The sequence below is a fragment of the Canis lupus genome, chromosome 3, assembly GCF_048164855.1.
Source record: "Canis lupus baileyi chromosome 3, mCanLup2.hap1, whole genome shotgun sequence".
Lineage (NCBI taxonomy): Eukaryota > Metazoa > Chordata > Mammalia > Carnivora > Canidae > Canis > Canis lupus.
The window spans coordinates 79,163,480-79,185,705 of record NC_132840.1 but is presented as its reverse complement, the minus strand read 5'-3'; the positions used below and the strand labels follow the sequence as shown (position 1 = coordinate 79,185,705).

Sequence of the window (22,226 nt, the reverse complement as noted above, 5' to 3'; positions counted from 1 at the left end):
CTTCATCCCCGGACTCTGCGATCACATGCTGAGCTGAAGGCAGATGCTCAACTGCTGAACCACTCAGGCATCCCACAAGCTTAACATTATTAGATTTTTGTCTTGACCTTCAACTTTGTCTCTCCTACTTAGGAGAGAAAGTTTTAGAAACTGGGGCTAGAAGATCAAAATTTTCTTCCAGGAAGATATTCTTGGTGACCTTAGCTAAGAGTTTTACTCTACTTCTTCAATGGTTGTGAGGAGACTCTAGGAGGCAGGGTAAATCCCACCACAAACTCCATAGTGCAAGCATTCATTATCACTGCTTTCATAGTGAAATCATTCATCTGGTGGTTTTCTTTGCTGGAAGAAGAAGAATCTTTGCAGGATTAATTGTAATCCTGATGATACTTAGCAAAGATCTGGTAAACAAATTTTCTCTCCATTAAAAAGGAACAGTATTAAAACTACAATGAGATATCACCTCACACCAGTCAGAATGGCTAAAATTAACAACACAGGAAACAACAGATGCTGGCAAGTATGCAGAGAAAAGGGAACCCTCCTTGGGTATTTATCCAAAGGATACAAAAATAGTGATATGAAGAGGCACATGCATCCCAACATTTATAGCAGCATTATCAACAATAACCAAATTATGTAAACAGCCCAAATGTCTACCAACTGATAAATGGATAAAGAAGAGGTAGTATATATAGTCAAGGGAGTATTAGTCACAGAAAAGAATAAAATCTTGTCATTTGCAACAATGTGGATGGAGCTAGAGAGTATTATGCTAAGTGAAAAAAGTCAGAGAAAGACAAATACCATATGATTTTACTCATATGTGGAGTTTAAGAAACAAAACAGATAAACAGAGGGGGAAAAGAGAGGCAAACCAGGAAATAGATTCTTAACTATAGGAAGCAAACAGTGTTGCTGGAGGGGAGGTGGGTGTGGGTTGGGCTAAATGGGCAATAGGGATTAAGGAAAGCACTTGTGATGAGCACTGTGCCTTCAAAAGGTGTTGTGCAAAAGTGATGAGTCACTAAATTCTATACCCGAAAATGATATTACAGTGTATGTTAATTAATTGGAATTTAAATAAAAAATTGGAGAAAGAAAGAAAAGGAGCAGTATCAGTCACAGATGAAAAAGGGTCATTTTCCTCTGAGTGAATCCAAATGCACAGCTGCACACATTACTCCTTTTCTTTACATATTGTTCTGTTTGATGTTTTATCACAAAACTCAGGGAAATAGGACATTTTCTTACCAGGTCACAGCCACCATTCTATATCACAGTACGAGTGAGTTCCATGAATATAGGGAACTCAGTTTTGTTCTCTGTTTTATCCCAAGTGCAGCAAATACTATGATGGGTGTTCAGAAAAATCTGTGGAATGACTGAATGAACGAATCAAAAGGATAAACACGAACTATTTCTTTAGGCAACTTAGGAAAGTCTTCACTACAATAGAGATCAGAGCAGTGAATTCACTTAACTCTATTTCTGAATAATAGAGTGAGGGAGAGCACAGGAGTTTCTCAGGCTGGTTACCTTAGAGAGGAAGGAGTCTGTCTATGTTTTCCCAGTTATATACAGTCTCAAGTCCTGAGGTTTGTGTTCTACTGGTTTATCCATATTTGTTTCTGAGCTGAAAATAACTGAGATGGACAATATGGATACCTATGTCCATCCCTCAGGGGCATTAGCCTGAAGTCCTCAGCTCAGTATTTTGTGGGCATATGCATCCTCTTCGACCTGCTACAATGTCCCCCAAACTCCTCTACTGGTGTCCAGCCTTAGTCATGGATATCTGATTGCATTCCAGCCTCTGCTAGGACTGACGAAATCCTCACTCTGAATCCTAGGCCACACCATAGACATCTCCCAGAATTCATTGCTATTAATGTTTTGCTGTATTTCTTTACAATCGTAATTTGTAATTGCCATATTCTCTTCACTGCATGCTTGTGCTTCTCCTGGAATGCATCATGCTCTGTCCCCTTTGGCCCTTTCCTCAAACTGTTCTTCTAGAATACACTCCCCCTGCCATGCTTCCACCTGACTTCTCATCAGACAATGCAAACTTCTCCCTTTGTTTAATTAACTGATTTCCTTCCTGTGTTTTCTTTCTGACTTCTCATCAGACAATGCACATTTCTCCCTTTGTTTAATTAACTGATTTCCTTCCTGTGTTTTCTTTTTAACATTACTTTCTCTGTTAAGCCTCACAATCTCTTAAACCAATCTTATATTCCTGGGCACCATTGTACCTATTATCCTCACTGACTTGGCAGACTCTACTCTAGACTTTTAGCTCTTACAAGACAATAGACAAATTATTCATCACTGTATCAAGATTTCAAGAGTGTTCCGTATATGTAGGCAGCGGTTTCTAGCCTTGGATATACATAGGAGAGGAGTATAGGCCTGAGAGACAATGAACATTATCTGACACATGCTATCTTATGGATTAATTCCCTTTTGTTCTACTTTTAATCTTAAAGAAATGTTGTAGGTTCCAGAGTCCATAGTGAGTGAAATTAATATTATGTTGAATTTAGCCAGGCACCTAAGTGCTATTATATGATCACCAAATATCTTGAAAATTTGTTTTGAATATAGCTTAAACTAGACAATCTGGGTACACTAAGTTCTTTTGATCCCATCTTCCCCATAGTTTTTAATAGAAGCAGAATTTGTAACTTATCTCTAATAGCTTTTGGTGGTAAAAAGTCAAATTTGTAGCAAATGATGTTCATGTTGTATGAAAGAGAACTCATTATTGGCAAAGCCGATAATGACAGTGCTTTCCTGTTGTGGTATCTGATACCCAGCATTCTAGTAGCCTAAGATTTAGGGCAAGGCAACTGCCAATCCTAATGAGGAAACTGAAATGCAATCAGTTTTTACCAGGGTTCAAGCCAAGCCTGAGGATTATGCAAAATAGCAGAGATGTCTGTGCTGTTTCTGCGGCTACCCTGAGACAAAATTTTATTTACCATGATGAATTTTCATGTTATAAAAATTCCACAGCCACTTTGCATACACAGCTAATTTATTTACTTGATTTTATTATCTTCTACTGACAAAGGCATAGGTTGCATTTTGGAGATAGGTTTTTAATTGCACATATATAATAAATAGTACAATACAACTCTATTTCATTTTAGTTTCTGAAGTAAAATTGTATGTTTTTCCTCATTTATATTGTAACCTAACCAAACAGTTCCTTTTTTTGTTTCAAAGGAAATCCAAGTTCTTCAGGAGAAACAGGTATTTTGTAAATGGGGAGCGCTGGTTACCTAGAACATTAGCCAATTTGAAAGACACATGTATTATAACAGAAAGAATTGCATTTCTGTCTGTTGTATCCAATTAGACTCTTTTTTCAGTCTTGAAGAGTTATAGCCATGCGTTTAAAGAAAGCTAATTTTCATGGGAGAAAATTACTGTTTTTATTAACATAGTTTTTAATTTGGCTTAGAGAAAAATTCGTATCTAATAATTTCACAAACTTATTTCATAAATATTTATTTTTCCAGATTCTACGCTAACTATGCATAGGAGAAAAAAGAAAGACTAAGTGGTCAAATTCTATTTGATTAGACAGAGATGTCAACAAAATAAGGACAGTCTGATATATATACGTACATCTGTATATAATATAGATTTTTTTTATCTCCAATGCTTTTATAACAGAAGTCAGATTAAATTGATTTTTTCTAAATATTTTATTTATTTACTCATGAGAGACACATAGAGAGAAGCAGAGATATAGACAGGGAGAGGCAGGCTCCTCACAGGGAGCCCAATGTAAGACTCTATCCTTGGACCTGGGATCATGTGCTGGGCTGAAGGCAGATGCTCAACCACTGAGTCACCCAGGAGTCCCCAGATTAATTTGATTTAAATTAATTATGTTCATTTCTCTCAGTTCCCAACTGGTATTAACATATGCCATACTTTTAAGCTAATGCTTGCGATCCCTTTGACTAAGCATAAATATCTCACAGATACTACTGAGGCTTTGTTGAGCTTACCACAGTCCCTGATACAGCATGTAAGGGAGTGTCTTTCTTTGGCCCCACTGAGAATCACTGAGGAAAGTAAATTAGTGTTGTATCTCTGTAATCACACAAAACAAGAAATTTGGTAGAATACAATTTTCGATATTTTGTATTATGAAAAGACTACATTTTTTCTTTTTCCAAATGTAAAATAAAATTAGTTGTCTCCTTTTGAAAACATTCACAGAGATTCAGTCATGCCTCATCAGTATTATACTACATAATTATAAAAATTCATATCAAACATTTCTAGAAGCATAAATTAAAGCCTTTATGGACCATTCTTCCACTTACAGGGACTTCAGGCTAAAGGTGTCATTTGTACCCTCACTTCCAGGTGAATTCTAAAATAATTCTCCAGATTTTTTATTTCCCTTCTCTTATATTTCCTATTTTTTCCCCTTTCCACCCTGAGAAGCAACATGATAACATGGAAAGAATACAGGATTTGTTGTTAGATGAATCAGGTACATATCTGGGCTTTTTGCTCTGAGCTAATTGTGTGATCTTGAGCTGAATTTCTGAATCTTGGATTCTCTGTCTCTAAAACAGGGTATTCAGAAGTGCATTATGATAACATTTGAAAAGACACAACTCCCATTAAGAACCCCACAAATGTTCATTCTGTCTCCTCCAAAGTGAACATTACAAATGGAAAGCATGAAGCCCTCCATGACAAGGGTCTTCTCATTCTTGTTTGTATGTCTTGAACAGAACAAGAAAGGCTATCAACCTTTGCAAAGGGGGAATGCTTTCTGTGCATGTGGACAGAGAAGCCTCATGTTAAACCTGACACTTTATTTTGTGGCCAACAACAATCACTAAAGCTGTGAAATTTGTTTGGTTCCTTATATGTCTCAAAATATTTTTTGAGAATTATGAAAACATTGGGAGAAAAAAGGTGATCAGAAGACAGGACAGTAGCAATCTTTTTTCTAGTATATCGGACAATTTGCTCAATACTACGAAACCTAGCCATGATTCTCAAGAAATGCCTGTGATTTTCACCATGGGTGGTTTTGAAAGCGGGCAGGTTGGTGAACCCCACTCATTCTTTGCCATCCGCAGAAATAAAAATTTTTAGAAAGCAAAGGCTCAATCTTCCTCATTTGTGGGTTAGGAAATCTCGGTATAGAAACAAAGACTAAAAGGACTCTGAAATTCTGGAAAATTTATAACTTATACAGTAAAAATTCCCCAAAAGCTGAAAACCAGAAGGGCCATATGTGATTGTTTTTAGGGAAAACAAAGAGGGATGACCTCATCAGACAGCTTTCTAGTGTAATGTTTGTTTATGTATGAAAAGTCCATGGAAAGAGGCAAAATGGGAGGTGGTCTAAAAAGAAGTAGGAATTAGGCTGCGTATCTGGAGCACACTGTTAAGAATAAAGCTCAGTTCAGTATTGGACTGAGAATAACCACGAGATTCAATAATGATTGCAGGTTTAATTGACATGTTTACAGAGAAGTAAGTACTTAAAGCAAAAATCTCATTCTGAAGAAAATTATGGGGACATGCACACACACACACAGCATACACACATTCCCTAACAACCCAGCAACACTCATTGTGCTTAATTTGCAATTCTTTTCAGAGTTTTTTTCAGAGCACATTTGACATCCTTGTTCCTTAGACTATAGATAAAAGGGTTCAACATGGGTACTATATTTGTGTAAAATACTGAGAAGAATTTCCCCTGGCCCATAGAACCAGAAGGAGAGGTCTTGAGATGTGTGAACAGCCCAGATCCATAGAATAGACCAACAGTTACTATGTGGGAGCCACAGGTGCTGAAGGTTTTGGACCAACCCAGAGCTGATGAGATGTGGAGGACACTGGACAGGATCAAAACATAAGAAATGAAAATAATGGAGCTGGATATTATGACAACTGTGATCACAATAATGGAATCCACCAGCTCACTGGCATAGGTGCTGCTGCAGGAGAGCTGGTAGAGGGGGAAGATGTCACACATGTAATGGTTGATGATGTTGGAATCACAGAAGGACAATCTGACCATGTACCCTGTGTGGACCATGGCACCAGCAAACCCCATCACATAAGAACCAAACATCAGCAGAGAACAGACCTGAGGGGACATGGTGACCATGTACACCAGGAGCTGACAGATGGCCACATAGCGATCATAGGCCATGGCTGTCAGCACATAGCACTCAGAATGGGCAAAGAAACAGAAAAAAACCAGCTGAGTCATGCATTCTGTAAAGGAGATGATATTCTTCTCTGACACAAAGTTCATCAGCATTTTAGGTGTAATGACCAAAGACTGGCAGAGATCTATGAAGGATAAGTTGAAGGTGAAAAAGTATATGGGAGTGTGCAAGTGAGAATTCAGGCAAATTAGATTAATGAAGCTCAAATTTCCTACCACAGTGACCACATAGTTCAGTAAAAAGAGGAAGAAAAGGGGTAACTGGAGCTGAGATTGATCTGTAAATCCTACCAGGATGAATTCAGTCACTGAAGACTCATTTTCCATAGCCATATTCTGCAGGGGTGTGATCTGTGAGGAAATGAGAGAAGTGTCATATCAGGAAGGGACTCAGATGCTTTGCTTCTCGAGTAAGGCCTTGTTCTGTGGGGGCTGTGGGGACAGCATCCTGAAAGAAGAGCCAGGGCAGACTCTCCATCTTTAACTTTCTTTTCTTGTTTATCCTTTTCTTCTGTTTTCAGATCTCAACTGTAACTCCTCACCTCCCCTGGACTAACACAATCCGGGACGAAGTCTTTTAGAATGGATACCAAAAGTGATGATCGCATGTGAGAGATAAGGAAGCAGTATTTTGAAGAGATGAATAGGCTGGTCAAGGTCATGCAGGTAGAGAATAGAGGAGCCAACAGTTGTACTTGGGACCACTTCCTCTGAAAATACCTGAAGCTCCAAGACAGCAAAGTCACTGTGATACCCACAATATCCACTACTCAATCCACTCTCTCCCTCTTATCTTTTAGAAAATTAGTACCTGGTTTAGTGAAAGTGCTAATAGGTAAAAAGGCTCAAAGAGATTATGTAACTTGTCCAAGATCACACATATAATAACTGGAGGAATTTGAATTCCACTATTGTTGTGAACTTCTCCTATTCATTCCCTTTATCCAATCTTTTTTTAAAAAATATTTGTTATTTATTCATGAGAGACACAGAATGAGAGAGAGAGAGAGAGAGAGAGGCAGAGGGAGAAGCAGACCCCACACAGGGAGCCCGACGTGGGACTCGATCCCAGGACTTCAGAATCATGCCCCGGGGCTGAAGGCAGGCGCTCAACCCCTGAGCCACCCAGGGATCCCCCCCTTTATCCAATCTTACCTCAAAATCACAATGAACTGTTTAAGGATGACAAATGACTTCCCCACACTTCACCACTGCTGTAGCCATGGGAATGAAAACATCAGAACAGAAGGACTCAGCTGCCCAACTTCCGTCCGCCTGGAGACCTCACTACTGCCAGACTTCTAAGCGTTCTTTTCCTTTCACTTCCCTTCAGACAAAGGCTCTGAAAATGGAGAAGCCAATATTCCTTCTGTTTGTGGATTTGCATAAAATATCTTCAGGGCAAAGCAAATGTATCAACTCGTATCTCCAAACCATCAGCAGGCTAATATTGTGGATTTATCTTATTCTCTCTGGATCTCAGCAACTTATTCAGAAGCTTGGAAAATAAGGCTCATTTAGCATCAAAGTTTGATCAGGGTCCTGAGGGAAGAAATTACTGAGCCTGTGTTTACAATCCTTTGACAGTAAGTTAATATAGGTTCCTTTGGGACTCAATGTTCTCCAAGCATCAGTTCATATTAAAAACTTTGGATCCTCTGTGCAGGGGGGGAGTAACCTCCTTTATGTTCCCAGTTATCCTAGAGCTCATGCTCAATTATAAAAGAGGAGTGAGTGTTCAGGGGCAGAGCCATTGCCATTCCCAACACTTTTTTTTTCCCATTGTTCTGTGATTGGTATAGAATTATGTCATAACTTTATATTATCCATCTTTTGGTGTCTTTTGTACCTATAGAGAAATATTAAAAGAATGAGCTGTGTGTGTGGGTGTCTGGGTGGCTCAGTTGGTTGAGCATGTAACTCTTGGTTTCAGCTCAAGTCATGATCTCAGGGTTGTGAAATTGAGCCCCATGGCGGGCTCCATGCTCAGTACAGAGTCTGCTTGAGAGATTCTCTCTCCTTCTTCCTACCCCCACTCTTCCCTCAGCTTGTTCTCTCTCTCTCTCAAATAAATAAATAACATATATATATATATTTTTTTTTAAAAGAATGAGCTCTGGAGTCAGTCAAGCTTGAATTCAAATTCCTCCACTTACTATGTGTGTGATCTTGGTCTAATTAATCATTCTGAGCTTATTTTACCTCATCTACATTGTAAGTTTAGTAAAAGTTTCTAGTTATATTGCTTTGAGGATTAAATGCCTCATAATCTCTAGCACATTTAGCACACTGCTTGGCATATGGTTAAGTGCTAAGTAAGTATTAGTTTTCCTTCTTCTTTATCCTCGTCTCTATCTATACATGGACCTCTTGCCCAAGTTCCCAATTCTGTACCCAAGTGTTTACTAGACATCTCCACTAAATTGAATTCAGCAAATTCAGCATTTCCTTGTGGTCCCATAACCGTTTATCTTCCTGCTATCCTTTTCTAAGTTAACGGCACTATCCTTAACCTAGTTAGGTAATCTAGAAATGGGTTGTCATTCTGGACTCCTCCTTCCCGCTACATTGGCATCTGATCTTCAAAGTTTACATATTTCCATTTCCTTAAAATCCCTGGTTTCTAACTTCCTCTTCACTGGACTGCCTTTGAGCCTCAAAGTCTGGAACACTCTAAGGTTCCTTAACCTGGGGTCCTACCATCACCCATTATATTAGCTTTTTCTTGTGTCGTAAATTACCATAAACTTAGTGACTTAAAAGAACACCCATTTATTAGTCATAGTTCTGTAGGTTAGAAGTTTGGTAGAGAATGTGATGCTGGTTTCTCTGCCCAGGTTGAAATCAGGTATAGGCAGGACTACAGGACTACATTCCCTTCTGGAGGCTCTGGGGAAGAATGTTTCCAAGCTCATTCAGGCTATTGGCAGAATTCAGCTCCCTGAGGTCTCTATCCCCTTGCTGGCTCTATGCTAGGGGTCACTCTCAGCTTCTAGACACTGCCTGCATTCCTTCTGTAGCCCCCTTGTCTTCAGTCGAGCAATAAACAACATGTGAATCCTTTTTGTGCTTTAACTCTTTGACTTCCCTTTCTGCCACTAGCTTGAGAAAAAACTCTCTGCCTTTAAAACGTTTGCGTTATTAGGTTAGGCCTACCCTAATAATCGCCCTATTTTAAGGTCAGCTGTACATATAGCACAGCACTAGAGTGCTATCTCATTATATTTACAGGTTCCCCTCACACTCAAAGGAGAGAGGATCATACAAGGGAAAAAATCATTGGGGAGTCATGTTTTAGAATTCTACCGACCACAACCATCTTCTTTGGAAATCTATTCACACATTTTATATAGAATTATGTGTAGAGAATGCAATGTTCCCTTGCTTAAAACCCTTTCACTTCTTTCCCAACACAAGTGAAACCTCTCATCCTGTCATTGAAAGCTCTTTAGAGTTTCCTTCCTAATTGCATCCATAGCTTTATCTCCCATGTCTCCACTTCTTGAATTGTACTCTCCAGTAATACTGATGTTCCTTTCTTACATTTTGATGATTTTTTGGCTTCTATTGTTTCATCTGCCTGAAGTGCCTTCTCCCTTCTTCCTCACTTGTATACAACTTACTCATTCTCTAAGACTCAGTCCTGTCCTCATTTCTGATAAAACATCTCTTCTGATCTCTTCCCCTGTCCCTACTCTCAGCAGATGTGCTTTCTCTGTATGCTGCTGAGGTATCTCGTGCATGCTCCCACTTATGCACAACAAGCTTACCCATGTATCTTCATTACACGTAGACTGTACCCTCCTAGAGGGTGAGGATTCAATCCCACTCATTTTCATCCAAGCTACTATGAAAAGACTTTTTCCTTCCTTCTCCCTCTCTTCCTCCCATCTTTAATTCCATATTTATTTTATTTTATTTTATTTTTTATTTTTATTTTTATTTTTTAATTCCATATTTCTAAATAACACGCAGTTGCTTCTCAACTTGTTAGTATTAGGCTTTGTCAACTGACTTTAAGTTTGGGAAATGAGATTTAGTCAGTTTTCACTTTCCATCATCACAAATACACTTCTCAGTGTTTTCATTTTCCCAATAGTAATTTTTTTAGTTAGATCAATATTCAGTATTTACATGACTTATAAGGATGTACATGCTCCGCATATCTTTTTTAAAAAAGATTTTATTTATTTATTTGAGAGAGAGAGGGAGCATGCACACAATTGGGGGGAGGGGCAAAGAGAGAAGGAGGAGCAGGCTCCCTGCTCAGTTCAATTCCAGGACCTCAAGATCATGACCAGCAGATGCTCAATGGACTGAGCCACCCAGAAGCCCCTATGCTCTGCATGTCTAAGTAGTAAAATATGCTGATTACCTTTCCGTCACAAACCTCTTTTATTGGTTCAATTTTCTATGTACTTATAATTAACCTCAACACTTTCCCTCAGTTGTTTAAATTATCTTCCAATACTTTAAAAAACTTTAAGCATTCGAAATCAAATATACATAATTAAAATACAGTAAGTTTCCATCTTACTCATGGGAAACCCAAGATATGGTTTCTAAATCATAGCCAGCTTCCTAAAAACAATAAACTTGGACCTAAGATCCTTCCTTCTTATAGCTTCCTTCAACACATACTCTTTTACACTGAGTTGGCCAAAGAAGAAACATTATGAGAGATTCTCAAAGTGAAGTTTTGTGGGTTTGGAACTGGCACACATAACTTTTGCTCATATTCCATTCCTTAGAACTTAGTCACCAGGTTGTACTTAACTGAAATTCCCTTTCAGACTACATTTCCCAGGGAAATGTCTTGTGACCAAGAAGAAGATAAAAAGAGTTTTTGGATAGCGGGCCTATCCATATCTTGCATGTCTTAACCCCATCCTGATGTCTGAAAGTATCTTTGTTTCATACTCATATTTAAATGATCACACTCAATATGTGAACTTCCAACTATTTCTCTTCTTTTTAGTGTAGTATGACCATATTCACTTGCCCTTCTTCCACAGAACCTCCATTCTATACTTTCTACAGAACAACCCCCAGTCTTCTGTTTCAGGAGAAACATTCACTAGGGGATTTTTTTTTTTTTTAAGACTTACATGGAGCTCTCCTCTTTTTATCTTTTCTTTCACCTCTATGTTCAGAAGTGATTTGTGCCACCAAATTACTGAGTATACAAGAGATGATGAAATGTGTCATATCTGCTTCTACCACATAGCTTAGAATTGAGCTTCCTGGGGACTACTGAGTCAATTACTGACCATTTTTCTGCTTTCTAGTGTTCCAAATTTCTTCCCACTCTTCTTCCCCCTATTGTTTTCTTTGTCCCAGTGGGTTAACATAACATAATTGTGCTCCTGACTTCTAATGCCTTTATTTTTTTTCTAAAACAAAAATACGTTTATTTATTTATTTTTTAAATTTAAATTCAATTTGCCAACATATAGGATAACACCCAGTGCTCATCAAATCACGTGAGCTCCTTAATGCCCATCACCCAATTACCCCATCCCCCCACTGACCTCCCCTCCAACAACCCTCAGTTTGTTTCCCAGACTTAAAAGTCTCTCATGGTTTGTCTTCCTCTCTATTTTTTTCCCAGTTTCCCCTCCTTCCCTTATGGTCCCTTTCACTATTTCTTATTTTCCACATATGAGTGAAACAATATGATGACTGTCCTTCCAATGCCTTTACAATCATTCTAATGAGCTTTCAGAAAGTAAGAGTAGTTAAATACATGGGCTCAATCTGCTATGTCTAATCAGAAGTCCTATTGCTGAATTTTTAGGGTGAATTTTTATGGGAGCATAAAAATAATAATTTCACTGGCAAAAAGCGCCTTGTCCTTGCTTAGAGAAGGATACTGTCCCTAAGGTTTAAAATCCTTCACAAACAAATTATCTGATTATTTTAGAAGTTTTACTGATTCATTTTATTCAAGAAACATCTCTTAGAGGACTTAAGTTGCAAGGCACTCTGAACACAAAAAATAAAAAGACACAGATGATGCCCCTTGGTTTTCTCAGTTTGATTAGAGAAACAACAAAAGAAACCAACTATTGTACAATTTATAGATAACTGGTGCTAGTCACAATACTCAATTCTTATTATTAACTTGTCCTTTACAATCTTCACAACTATCTGAGGCAGGCATCTCTGTTCCACATATAAAGAAACCAAAGGTAGGGTTAAATGCCAAAGGTAGGGTTTGCCAAAGTCACAGCAACTAATGGTGGAGCCACAGTCCAAACACAGATCTTTCTTTTTTTTTCTTCTCTCAAGGTACCCAGAGGTGTCACTTCAAACTGCATATCCTTCTCATTCCCTTCCTGTATATCTTGCTCTGATCTATCAAGGCAAAATTTTTTTTTTCTCATAGTTAGTGTGCACCTACTTTTTCTGACTGTGTTGTAGATTCAATTAGATCCATCACAACTGTGTTCCTCTCTCTTTCTGTTTTTTTCCCCACTTGCCCTTGCTTGTTGCAAAAGCTTGAAGCAGAGCAGGACTCAGAGATTGCTCCTTAGGACTTGAAGTTTCTTCTTTTCATATTAAAGTTATTTTGAAGCTTGAGCATTTTCTGTCTTTGGATTATACTGTGATTATATTGTTTTTATTGAGTTTTATTTGTTCTTCTTATTGTTTTGTGTTACTTTTACCTGAGGTATGGCAGGTGCACATCTAAGCAGGTGCCATTTTCTTTGGCTTCTAAACCCAAACAAAAATTATTCTTATCTTACAGATGTGGATATCAAGGCTGAAAGAGGTTATGTAAATTGTTTAAAATCTCACAGGAAGTGCAGAGGCCCTCTGGAGTCACTCCTTTCACCCCTTTGCTACAACAAACCACAACCTCAGACTAGTGGAGGCACTGGCTTTCTCTGCTTTCTTCACACTAATGTCATGCCCACAACTTTGTTACATGATGTGGGTACTGATGTTACCTACTGTTCAGGATTGAGTGAGCATTCTTTGTCAGTGGCAGTGGAGCTTCTAGCCCTCGTGGTGTGGTCCACCCTTGCAGAACCCCTGCATCTACAAAGCTGGGAGTAGGGGATGTTGATGGAAGGAGCTCTAAGCAAAACATCACAGAATCCCATTGTCTTACATAAAGTTCAACACTTCTTGAAGCATCACCAGTTCTCAGGTTTGGTTGGTTTTCAGAGTGTCGGAATTGTCATTTTGCCAATTCTGTCCAACTTTATATTTGCTGATCTTCTCACTCAGCTGTAGCTGGACGTTCCACTGAGGTTCTTTTCAGTTTGAACTACCCATCTTTTTCAAAAAATGTAAATTGTGTGACTAATAATTTTTGGTGGAAAAATCCAAAATTGTAGCAAATGAGTTGATATGATATGAAACTTGTTTCTTAAGTCCTGACTTATTACTGAGAAAGTCAATAGTGATATTGCTTGCCAAAGAGGAAGCTAGATTCTTGTCTTTTGGGAAGTACAAAGATTACACAAATTTCAGTAATTGTTAATTTAAACACCCTACTATCTTACATTTTAAAGTTTAGTCATATTTATAATTTATCATTTAACCCATTTAACAGATGCATGTTTTGTCAGGTAGCTGTATTTTGGCTTACACATGTGGGAAAATATATCGTATAAGGGTTTATGTAGAGAAAGAATAGAAATGGACTCTGATACAGTGCTGTCAATAACATTTCAATTAAACTGGGAAAAAAGTGATTCTAGCTCCTTTAAACAGAAAAACGTTAATAGAAAGGACATTAGGAATTAAAAGATTTGGTTTGAGGTTGTAAAACCAAATTTGGAGAAGAGGTAAAACCAAGCCAACTGCAGGGGTGAAGGGCAGGAAGTATTTCAGAAGAATAGTCTGGCCACATTATTGGCCTTGATTCTGCAGAAGTTCCACTCTATTCACACCAGTGACTCAGCCCTTGGATACAGCTGCAGCCACACGAATGGTTCCCAATTGTCTCACTGTGTTTGTGTAATTTGTTCCAGGTCAAAATCTTAGATAAGAGTTATGGGATTGACTGAGGGTAGGTCAGTGTGCCTGTCCTCTGTTTGCTACCGAGGCTTTTCCTCCCTCTTGGATTCTATAGTGGAAGTTTGGGCACTACTACATCCCACCAAGATGATGCAAGATGAGGATTCTATCTAAGTCATGAAGTGGGACTCTCTTCCATCTTCCCAGGAGACAGGTATGTGTGCAAACATGCTTTCCTATTTATAGAAAAGAAGAAATTATGTTTTCAAATCTATAGAGAGGTTTACATAAAATTAAATACTACATTTTTTTGTGGTAATGAGCAATTTGTGCTTTTGTAGATAAGTTTTTATTTAAAAATAATTGTAGGGGCACTTGGGTGGCTCAGTGGTTGAGCATCTGCCTTTGGCTCAGGTCATGATCCTGGGTCCTGGGATTGAGTCCCACATTGGGTTCCCTGCAGGAAGCCTGCTTCTTTCTCTGTCTATGACTCTGCCTATCCCTGTGTGTCTCTCATGAATAAAAAGATAAACTCTTAAAAAAATAATTGTAGATTTATAGAAAAGTTATAAAGACAGTGCAGAGAATACCTGTGTATATTCTTCATGCAAATTCTCCCTAGTATAAATTTTGTACATATCTGTGGTACATTTCATAAGACTGAGAAATTAACTTCAGTACAACACTGCTAATGAAAATACTGATTTTGTTTTGGACTTTACCAGTTTCTCCACTAATGCCATATTTCTGTCTTGGATCCAACTTAGGAAGCCATGTTGCATTTGGATGATACATCTCCTTAGTCTTCTCTGATCTGTGACAGTTTCTTAGTCTTTGTCTTTTTAAAATGACTATAGCAATTTTAAAGACTGTAGGTAAAATATGTTGTAGAATGCCCCCATTTGGTTTTGTATAATATTTCCTCATGCTCAGACTGGAGAATAATGTCGAGTGAAGAGTCTTTACTACTGCATCATAACAAAGTCTATATGATATCAACATGACTTACCACTAACAATGCTAACTCTGATTAACTGGTGAAGGTAGTGTCTGTCAGTTTTCTCCATTGTAAATTTACTGTTTTTCCTTTCCACTGTAAATTTACTATTTTCCCCAATTACTATATTTCGTACTCAATTCTTTGGAAGCAAGTCACTATGTTTAGGAGAGAGGAGTTAAGCTCTACTTCCTGGAGGGGAATTATCTAGATATGTATTTTTGAAAGTCATACAGACTCATGAATATTTACTTTATCCTTTGGTTTATAATCCAATACTACCATTATTTATTTTGTTTTCCAAATAATTCTAGCTTTGGTCCTTAAGAGCTCCCAGGTTGAATCCTATAAATTTTTGATTATGACTCCATCTTCTTTTTAAAGATCTTTTTTTTTTTTTTACTCTCTGACATTATGAGATGCTTCAGAATCATTTTGTAATTTCCTTGTTCCAGCTCTAAAGTGAATCACTTCTCCAAAGAGCCCTAGTTCTTATTATCACAGAATGTTATTTAGAAGTAAGACCTGGGTGCTTGGATGTGTTCATTGCTACTAGGGTATCACTACTTCCAGGCCCTCTTGAAGCTACCTCAGCCATCCGGCCAGCCTAGTAGTCTTTAAGCTTTAGCAAGCACCTTCAGCCCCTGTGTTTAACTAACCTTTATTTGTTTATCTATAGATCATGCATTCTTTTTTTAAAAAAATATTTATCCATGAGAGACATACAGAGAGAGGCAGAGACACAGGCAGAAAGAGAAGCAGGCTCCCCACAGATAGCCTGATGAGGGACTTGATCCCAGGCCCCCCAGGGATCACAACCTGAGCCAAAGGCAGTTGCTCAACCACTGAGCCACCCAGGTGCCCTAGATCATGCATTCTTTCCTAGAAAGAACAGAGTGCCTCTGTAGGTAAGGAACCAGAAACCCGACCCCCTTGCACAATCCCCATAACCAAGGGCATGTAATGGAGAAATGTTAGGGACCACTGGCACTCCTTTTATTAATTTTCCTAAACTCTTTGAAAAACCCCTGGGCCAGGCAGAAACCTTGGAGTTGGCCTTTGAACAAGAGTCTGTCTTCATTCCAAGTGGCTGGCCTCCTGAATAAGGCTCATATTCCTTTAGAATCAAAACTCTTTTTAAAGAAAATTTTTATTTATTTGAGAGAGAAAGAGAGTACAAGCAGGGGGGGAGGAGCAAAGGGAGAGGGAGAAGCAGGCTCTCCACTGAGCAGAAAGCCCCGGGGGGGCTGGATCCTAGGACCAGGAGGTGAGGACCTGAGCTGAAGGCCCATGCTTAATCCACTTAACCACCCAGGTGGCCCTTCAATCAAAACTCTTGAGTATTGTTTTTTTGAGTGACAGGCAGCACACTTGGGTTTAGGTAACACTTTCAGTGAAAAGAGGTGGGAAAAATGTATATATATTCAAAGTTTTCTATGTATCTTCATATCTAGTTATTCCTATATCTTACTATATAATAGAAACCCGAATTAATGACGCTAGTCTAGCAACACAGGGTTCATTATAGTCTTCCTCTTTTGCGTATGTGTAACTTATTTCTCTGGCAATGAGAAACATGGCTCCATCATCTACCATTTTTAACCTCTTTGATTATATATTGTAAGTTTATGGTAAAAAGCAATGTATATAACATTGTATGTTTGCTGCTCAATTTGTTTTTCACAGGAGTATGTTTGCAGCTCTGAAACTCGGTTACATGCATACTGGGATTGATTGAATGAAAATAAATCGTAAACAATAGAAATTTTGTCATACTGCAACGTCTCTCCCGGGCCGATCTGCTTATGATGAAGAAGACTGTGGTCACTTGATGGGATGAGCATTGGGTGTTATGCTATATGTTGGTATATCGAACTCCAATAAAAAATATACAAGAAGAAGAAGAAGAAGAAGAAGGAAAGAAAAAGAAGAAGAAAAGAAGAAAGAAGAAAGAAGAAGAAGAAGGAAGAAGAAAGAAGAAGAAAAAGAAGAAAGAAGAAGGAATAAGAAGGAAGAAGAAAAGAAGAAAGAAGAAAGAAGAAGGAAGAAGAAGAAGAAAGAAGGAATAAGAAGGAAGAAGGAAGAAGAAAGAAGAAGGAATAAGAAGGAAAAAGGAAGGAAGAAGGAAGAAGAAAGAAGAAGAAGAAGAAGAAGAAGAAGAAGAAGAAGAAGAAGAAGAAAAAGGAAGAAGAAAGAAGAAGAAAAAGGAAGAAGAAAAAGGAAGAAGAAAGAAGAAGAAGAAGAAGAAGAAGAAGAAGAAGAAGAAGAAGAAGAAGAAGAAGAAGAGAAGAAAAAGGAAGAAGAAAAGAAGAAGAAGAAGAAAAGAAGAAGAAGAAGGAGAAGAAGAAGAAAGAAAGAAAGAAAGAAAGAAAGAAAGAAAGAAAGAAAGAAAGAAGAAGAAGGAGGAGGAGGAGGAGAAGGAGAAGAAAAGAAGAAGAAGAAGAAGAAGAAGAAGAAGAAGAAGAAGAAGAAGAAGAAGAAGAAGAAGAAGAAGAAGAAAGAAGAAGGAGAAGGAGAAGGAGAGGGAGAAGGAGGGGGAGAGGGAGAGGGAGAGGGAGAGGGAGAAGGAGAAGGAGAAGGAGAAAGAGAAGAAAGAAGAAAGAAGAAGACGACGACGACGGTGCAGAAGTCGTTGGTGACCTGGGCCCCGCGACTGGCCCCCCCGCTGCTCCGGGAGGTGGAGCTACAGGCCGGGGCCACCCCGCACCCCGGGCCCAGCCTCCTCTCTGCGCCTGCTCCCGCGCCTCCTCCGCTTGGCGCCAAAGGGCCCTTCCCCCAAGCCCCCCTGCATTGGAGGGGCGGGTGCTCCGGGGCCCCCGAGCCCGAGCCCAGCGGCAGCCTGTCCCTTACCTTCTCCGGGGAGTCTCGCAGTGGGGGAGGCGGCTGCTGGCGCCTGCGGGTCCTCGGCCGGTGCTGCAACCCCAAGGAGGCGCGGCGCGCAGAGGACGGGGCCGCGACCCGCAGGACCGCAGCTGGGAGCCCCGGCGGCTGCCCAGGGCACGGCGGCCGCAGGAGACAGGCGTCCCGTGGGACCTGCGGCCTCCGCCAAGGCCAAGACCTCGCACTGCGGCGCCCTGAGGCCACGCAGCGCTGCGCCAGGCCGCCCACCCGGGGCGTGCAGCCCCCGACGGGGACAGGCGCGGGGCCATCTCGGGTGCCCGGAGAGGCCGCAGCCCCTTGGGGTCGCCGGGGTAAAGGAGCCGTTCCGGGGTCCCGGCAGGGAAGGCGCCCCGGGCGGCGAGGCGGGGAAGGTCACGGGATCCCGGCTACGTCGGGGGGCGAGCAAGCAGTTCAGGCTTCTGGCCCAGCAGTTCCGGGGGGGGGGGGGTGGTGGTGGTGCCCGCATCCCTGCTCCCGACCGTCAGCCAGAGCCCCGGGGCCTGGGGCCGCAGTCTGGGGCCCAGCTGACCGCTCCGGGGATGCCTTTGCGCCCTTGGGCTCCAGCTCCTCAGGGCCCCACGCCTTGCTCCGGTCAACTCCCGTCCTCTCTCAGCGCCTCTGGGCCTTCAGCCACCTCTTTGTGCATCTGCCTCCACCCCCTTAGGTCCCCATTCACTTCAGGGAACCCTCTCTTGGTGCCTTAGTCCTCCATCTTTCAGGGGGGCCCATCTTTTTGTGCCTCCGCCCCGCATTCTCTCAGGACCTCGTGTTTGGGGCTTCTGCATTCTCAGGGTTCCCCTCTCTTCACAGCCTCCTCCTTTGCTTCTTCACTCTGCTGCCTCTGTACTATTCTCTTGGCAGCACCATTCTCTAACTCAGGACCTCACACCTTCTCACGGCCTTTTCTCTCCCATCCTCACTCCAATTGGTGAGGTCTCGCTTTTTGCCCTGCTTGGGTTCTCATTTTTCTTTGCCCACCCCCCCGCCCCCGCCAGCTTTTATTGGTGGCCTGTCCTTTTGTGGTGGGGAAGCAAGAGCTGGTTGCAGGTAGTTTTTGAGGGAGAGATGGAGCCAGACCCAAAGGATGCCTCTCTTAAGAATTGCAGTAGGGTTAGTGCAGGCCAGGGGGCAGGGCACAGAGGATCCCTGAGAGGCTGCCCAGCCGATGCCAGCTGAGACAGATCTGGTTCTCTCCTCTAGCCAAAGTTCCAGCTAGCACCTGGTGGGCAGTAGGAGCATTAGGCTTTGCAGCACAGTAAAACTCAGTCTGGATGGATGATGTTACCCCAGCTTCATGAAGGATCCCTGGCATCCTCTGACAGGCGCATGTTCACAGGCCCATCCCTAGCTATACCCAGAAAGGGGTTGGAGGAGAACTGCTTGTTCTTTCTTTTCTTTTCTTTTCTTTCTTTCTTTCTTTCTTTCTTTCTTTCTTTCTTTCTTTCTTTCTTTCTTTCTTTCTTTCTTTCTTTCTTTTTTCTTTCTTTCTTTTTCTTTCTTTCTTTCTTTCTTTCTTTCTTTCTTTCTTTCTTTCTTTGTTTTTCTTTCTTTCTTTCTTTCTTCTTTCTCTTTCTTTCTTTCTTTCTTTCTTTCTTTCTTTCTTTCTTTCTTCTTTCTCTTTCTTTCTTTCTTCTTTCTTCTTTCTTTCTTTCTTTCTTTCTTTCTTTCTTTCTTTCTTTCTTTCTTTCTTTCTTTCTTTCAAGATTTTATTTATTTATTCATGAGAGACACAGAGAAAAGGCAGAGGCATAGGCAGAGGGAGAAGCAGGCTCCAGGCAGAGAGCCCGATGTGGGACTCGATCCCGGAACTCCGAGATAATGCCCTGAGCCAAAGGCAGACACTCAACCGCTCAGCCACCCAGGTGTCCCAAGAACTGCTTGTTCTTGAATAGGCAAGGGCAGGGGACAGAGTATGGTGGTGCCTGAGCCCCAGCCCACTGCTCCACGGGGTCCTGGCACACCATGAGGTAGGAGCAGTCCTTGCCCGCAGGTACCCAGCAGACCACGTTTTTGGAGCAAAAAATTCTAAGATTGGATGCATTTGAAGAAGGTAAGAGGAATAGTTTCACTTTACCTATGTCCTGCCTTCCCTAAGGCGTAGCTCAGTGCCAAAAGAGGTGTTCTTATAACCTGTGACTGTGATTCCTCTCACTGCACAAAGTGAGAGCATGAGAGTGAATGCCTGGTTTCTTCAGCTCTGAGACACACTACCAAAGAGATCCACTTTTCATCCCATTCAGCTTGCTGAGGTATATTGTGTGGCTGAAGGTGGGAGTGTCTGGGAAGGTAGCAGGTAGGGCTGTTGGAGGGCATCAAAGGGATGTGAATCCTACTAATTGTGCCATAGACTCCTTCAGGAAGCTTGCTAATGAGCCACTGGAGGTGCCCTCAAGTAGTCATGGGTACCTGCCCACTCTGTGCACCTTACCCACACATACCCCCATCCTGTGGATGGTTTTCCACATGTGCTTCCAGTGAGAGAAAGCCTTTGTAGATGGCTAGTGAGCACATGCAGAAAGATGGCCTGATTCTACAGGCTGGGGAAAGATCACACACTCGAGCATTCAGTCGTACCCTAGGGAGAACAAAAAGGAGGTTCTCAGCAACTAACCTAGCTTTGTAGGATTGAGGGAAGGCATACAAGTCTAATAATTCTGCCATAAGATGAAATAAGACATTTGGAGCAGTAATAACCATAGAAAAGGTCTGAGAAAGCCTCAGAATCACTACCAGGGGTAACAGAAGGTAATTTTCTCATAAAGCAAATCAGGAAGACTGGAGGAGGTGGCTGTTTTTTCAAATATGAAGATAGCAGCAGTCTTCAAGGAATATGAAAAATCATGTAACCCGGCACACTAAAGGAACACAATAATTTTTTAGAAAGAGATCCCAAAGAAATGGAGATCTGTGATTTGTCTTATAAAGAATTCAGAGTAGCTGTTCTAAGGAAGCATGGCAAGCTACAAGAAAACATGTAAAGGCAATTTAATCAAATCATGAAAACAATACACAGACAAAATTAGAAGTTTAACATTAAAACAACGAAAGCAGGAATTCTGGAGCTGAAGAATACAATGAATGAAATGACAAATGCAGGAAAGAGTATCAGTATCAGACTAGCTGGAGCAAAAGAATGAGTCTGTGAAGTAATAGACAGGACTTTTAAAATTATGCAGTGAGAATACAGGAAAATAATGAAGAGGGATAAAGAAAGCCCACAGGACCTTTGGGATACCATTAAGAGAAACACTGTAGACATTTTTGGAATTCCAGAAAAAGAAGGATGGAGAAAGGGGCAAGAGAGCTTGGTTAAAGGGATAATGGCTGAGAAGTTCCTAAATCTGGGGAGAGATTTGGACTTCTAACTTCATAAAGTTAATAGGTCACTCCAATATTTCCAAAGTGATTTTCCTTAAGACATATCATAATTAAGCTGTTTAAAATAAAAGATAATTGAGAGAATTTTCAAAACAGCCAGATAAAAATAACCCTTACATACCAGGCAACTGCCATAAGGCTATTAGCAAATTTCTTTGGAGAAACTTTGCATCCTAGGATGTTATATTTAAAATACTGAAAGAAAAAACTGTCAACCAAGAATACTTTACTTAGTAAAGTTGTTTCTCAGAAATAAAGGTGAGATAAAGACTTTCCCAACAAACAAAAGCTGAGGTAATTCATTGCCACTACACCTTCTTTATAAGAGATGCTGAAAGGAGTTCTCTGAGCTGAAGCAAAAAAGACACTAACTAGTAACATGAAAAAATTAGAAAATAAACAGCACACTGGTAAATATAAATATATTTAGTCAAATTCAAAATACTCTAGTACTACAATATGATGAACTACTTAACTCAACCGAAGGTTAAAGGACACAAGGATTAAAAATAACTATAGCTAAAGAATTTGGTAAAGGATATATGACATAAAAAGGTAAACTGTGACATCAAAAACAATATGAGAAGAAAAGAATTTTTACATGTGATTGAAGTTATTATCTTAAAATAGACCATAATGTCTACAAGATATTTTATGTAAGTCTCGTAGTAACCACAAAACAGAAGCCTACAGTAGATGCAAAAGGATAAAGAAAAAAGAATTGAAAGCATACCATTATAGAAAGTCATCAAGTCACAAAGAAGGAAAGCA

General features: G+C 40.3%; 1 protein-coding gene and 1 long non-coding RNA gene across 2 annotated transcripts in view; one reads left to right on the top strand and one right to left on the bottom strand.

Annotated features, from left to right (window-relative positions):
* LOC140625545 (uncharacterized) overlaps positions 1–14,408 on the top strand; it is a 54,634-nt gene extending 40,226 nt beyond the window's left edge. Inside the window, exons 2-3 of the long non-coding RNA XR_012024902.1 lie at positions 6,751–7,815; positions 14,215–14,408. This is a non-coding gene — a long non-coding RNA (uncharacterized lncRNA). The remainder of the gene's footprint in view (positions 1–6,750; positions 7,816–14,214) is intronic.
* Positions 5,630–6,565, bottom strand: LOC140625520 (olfactory receptor 8C8-like). The gene has a single exon (XM_072812846.1). It carries the CDS (start codon positions 6,560–6,562, stop codon positions 5,630–5,632), a length of 933 nt encoding a protein of 310 aa, XP_072668947.1. The 5' UTR covers positions 6,563–6,565.
* Positions 14,409–22,226: the final 7,818 nt, after the last annotated feature.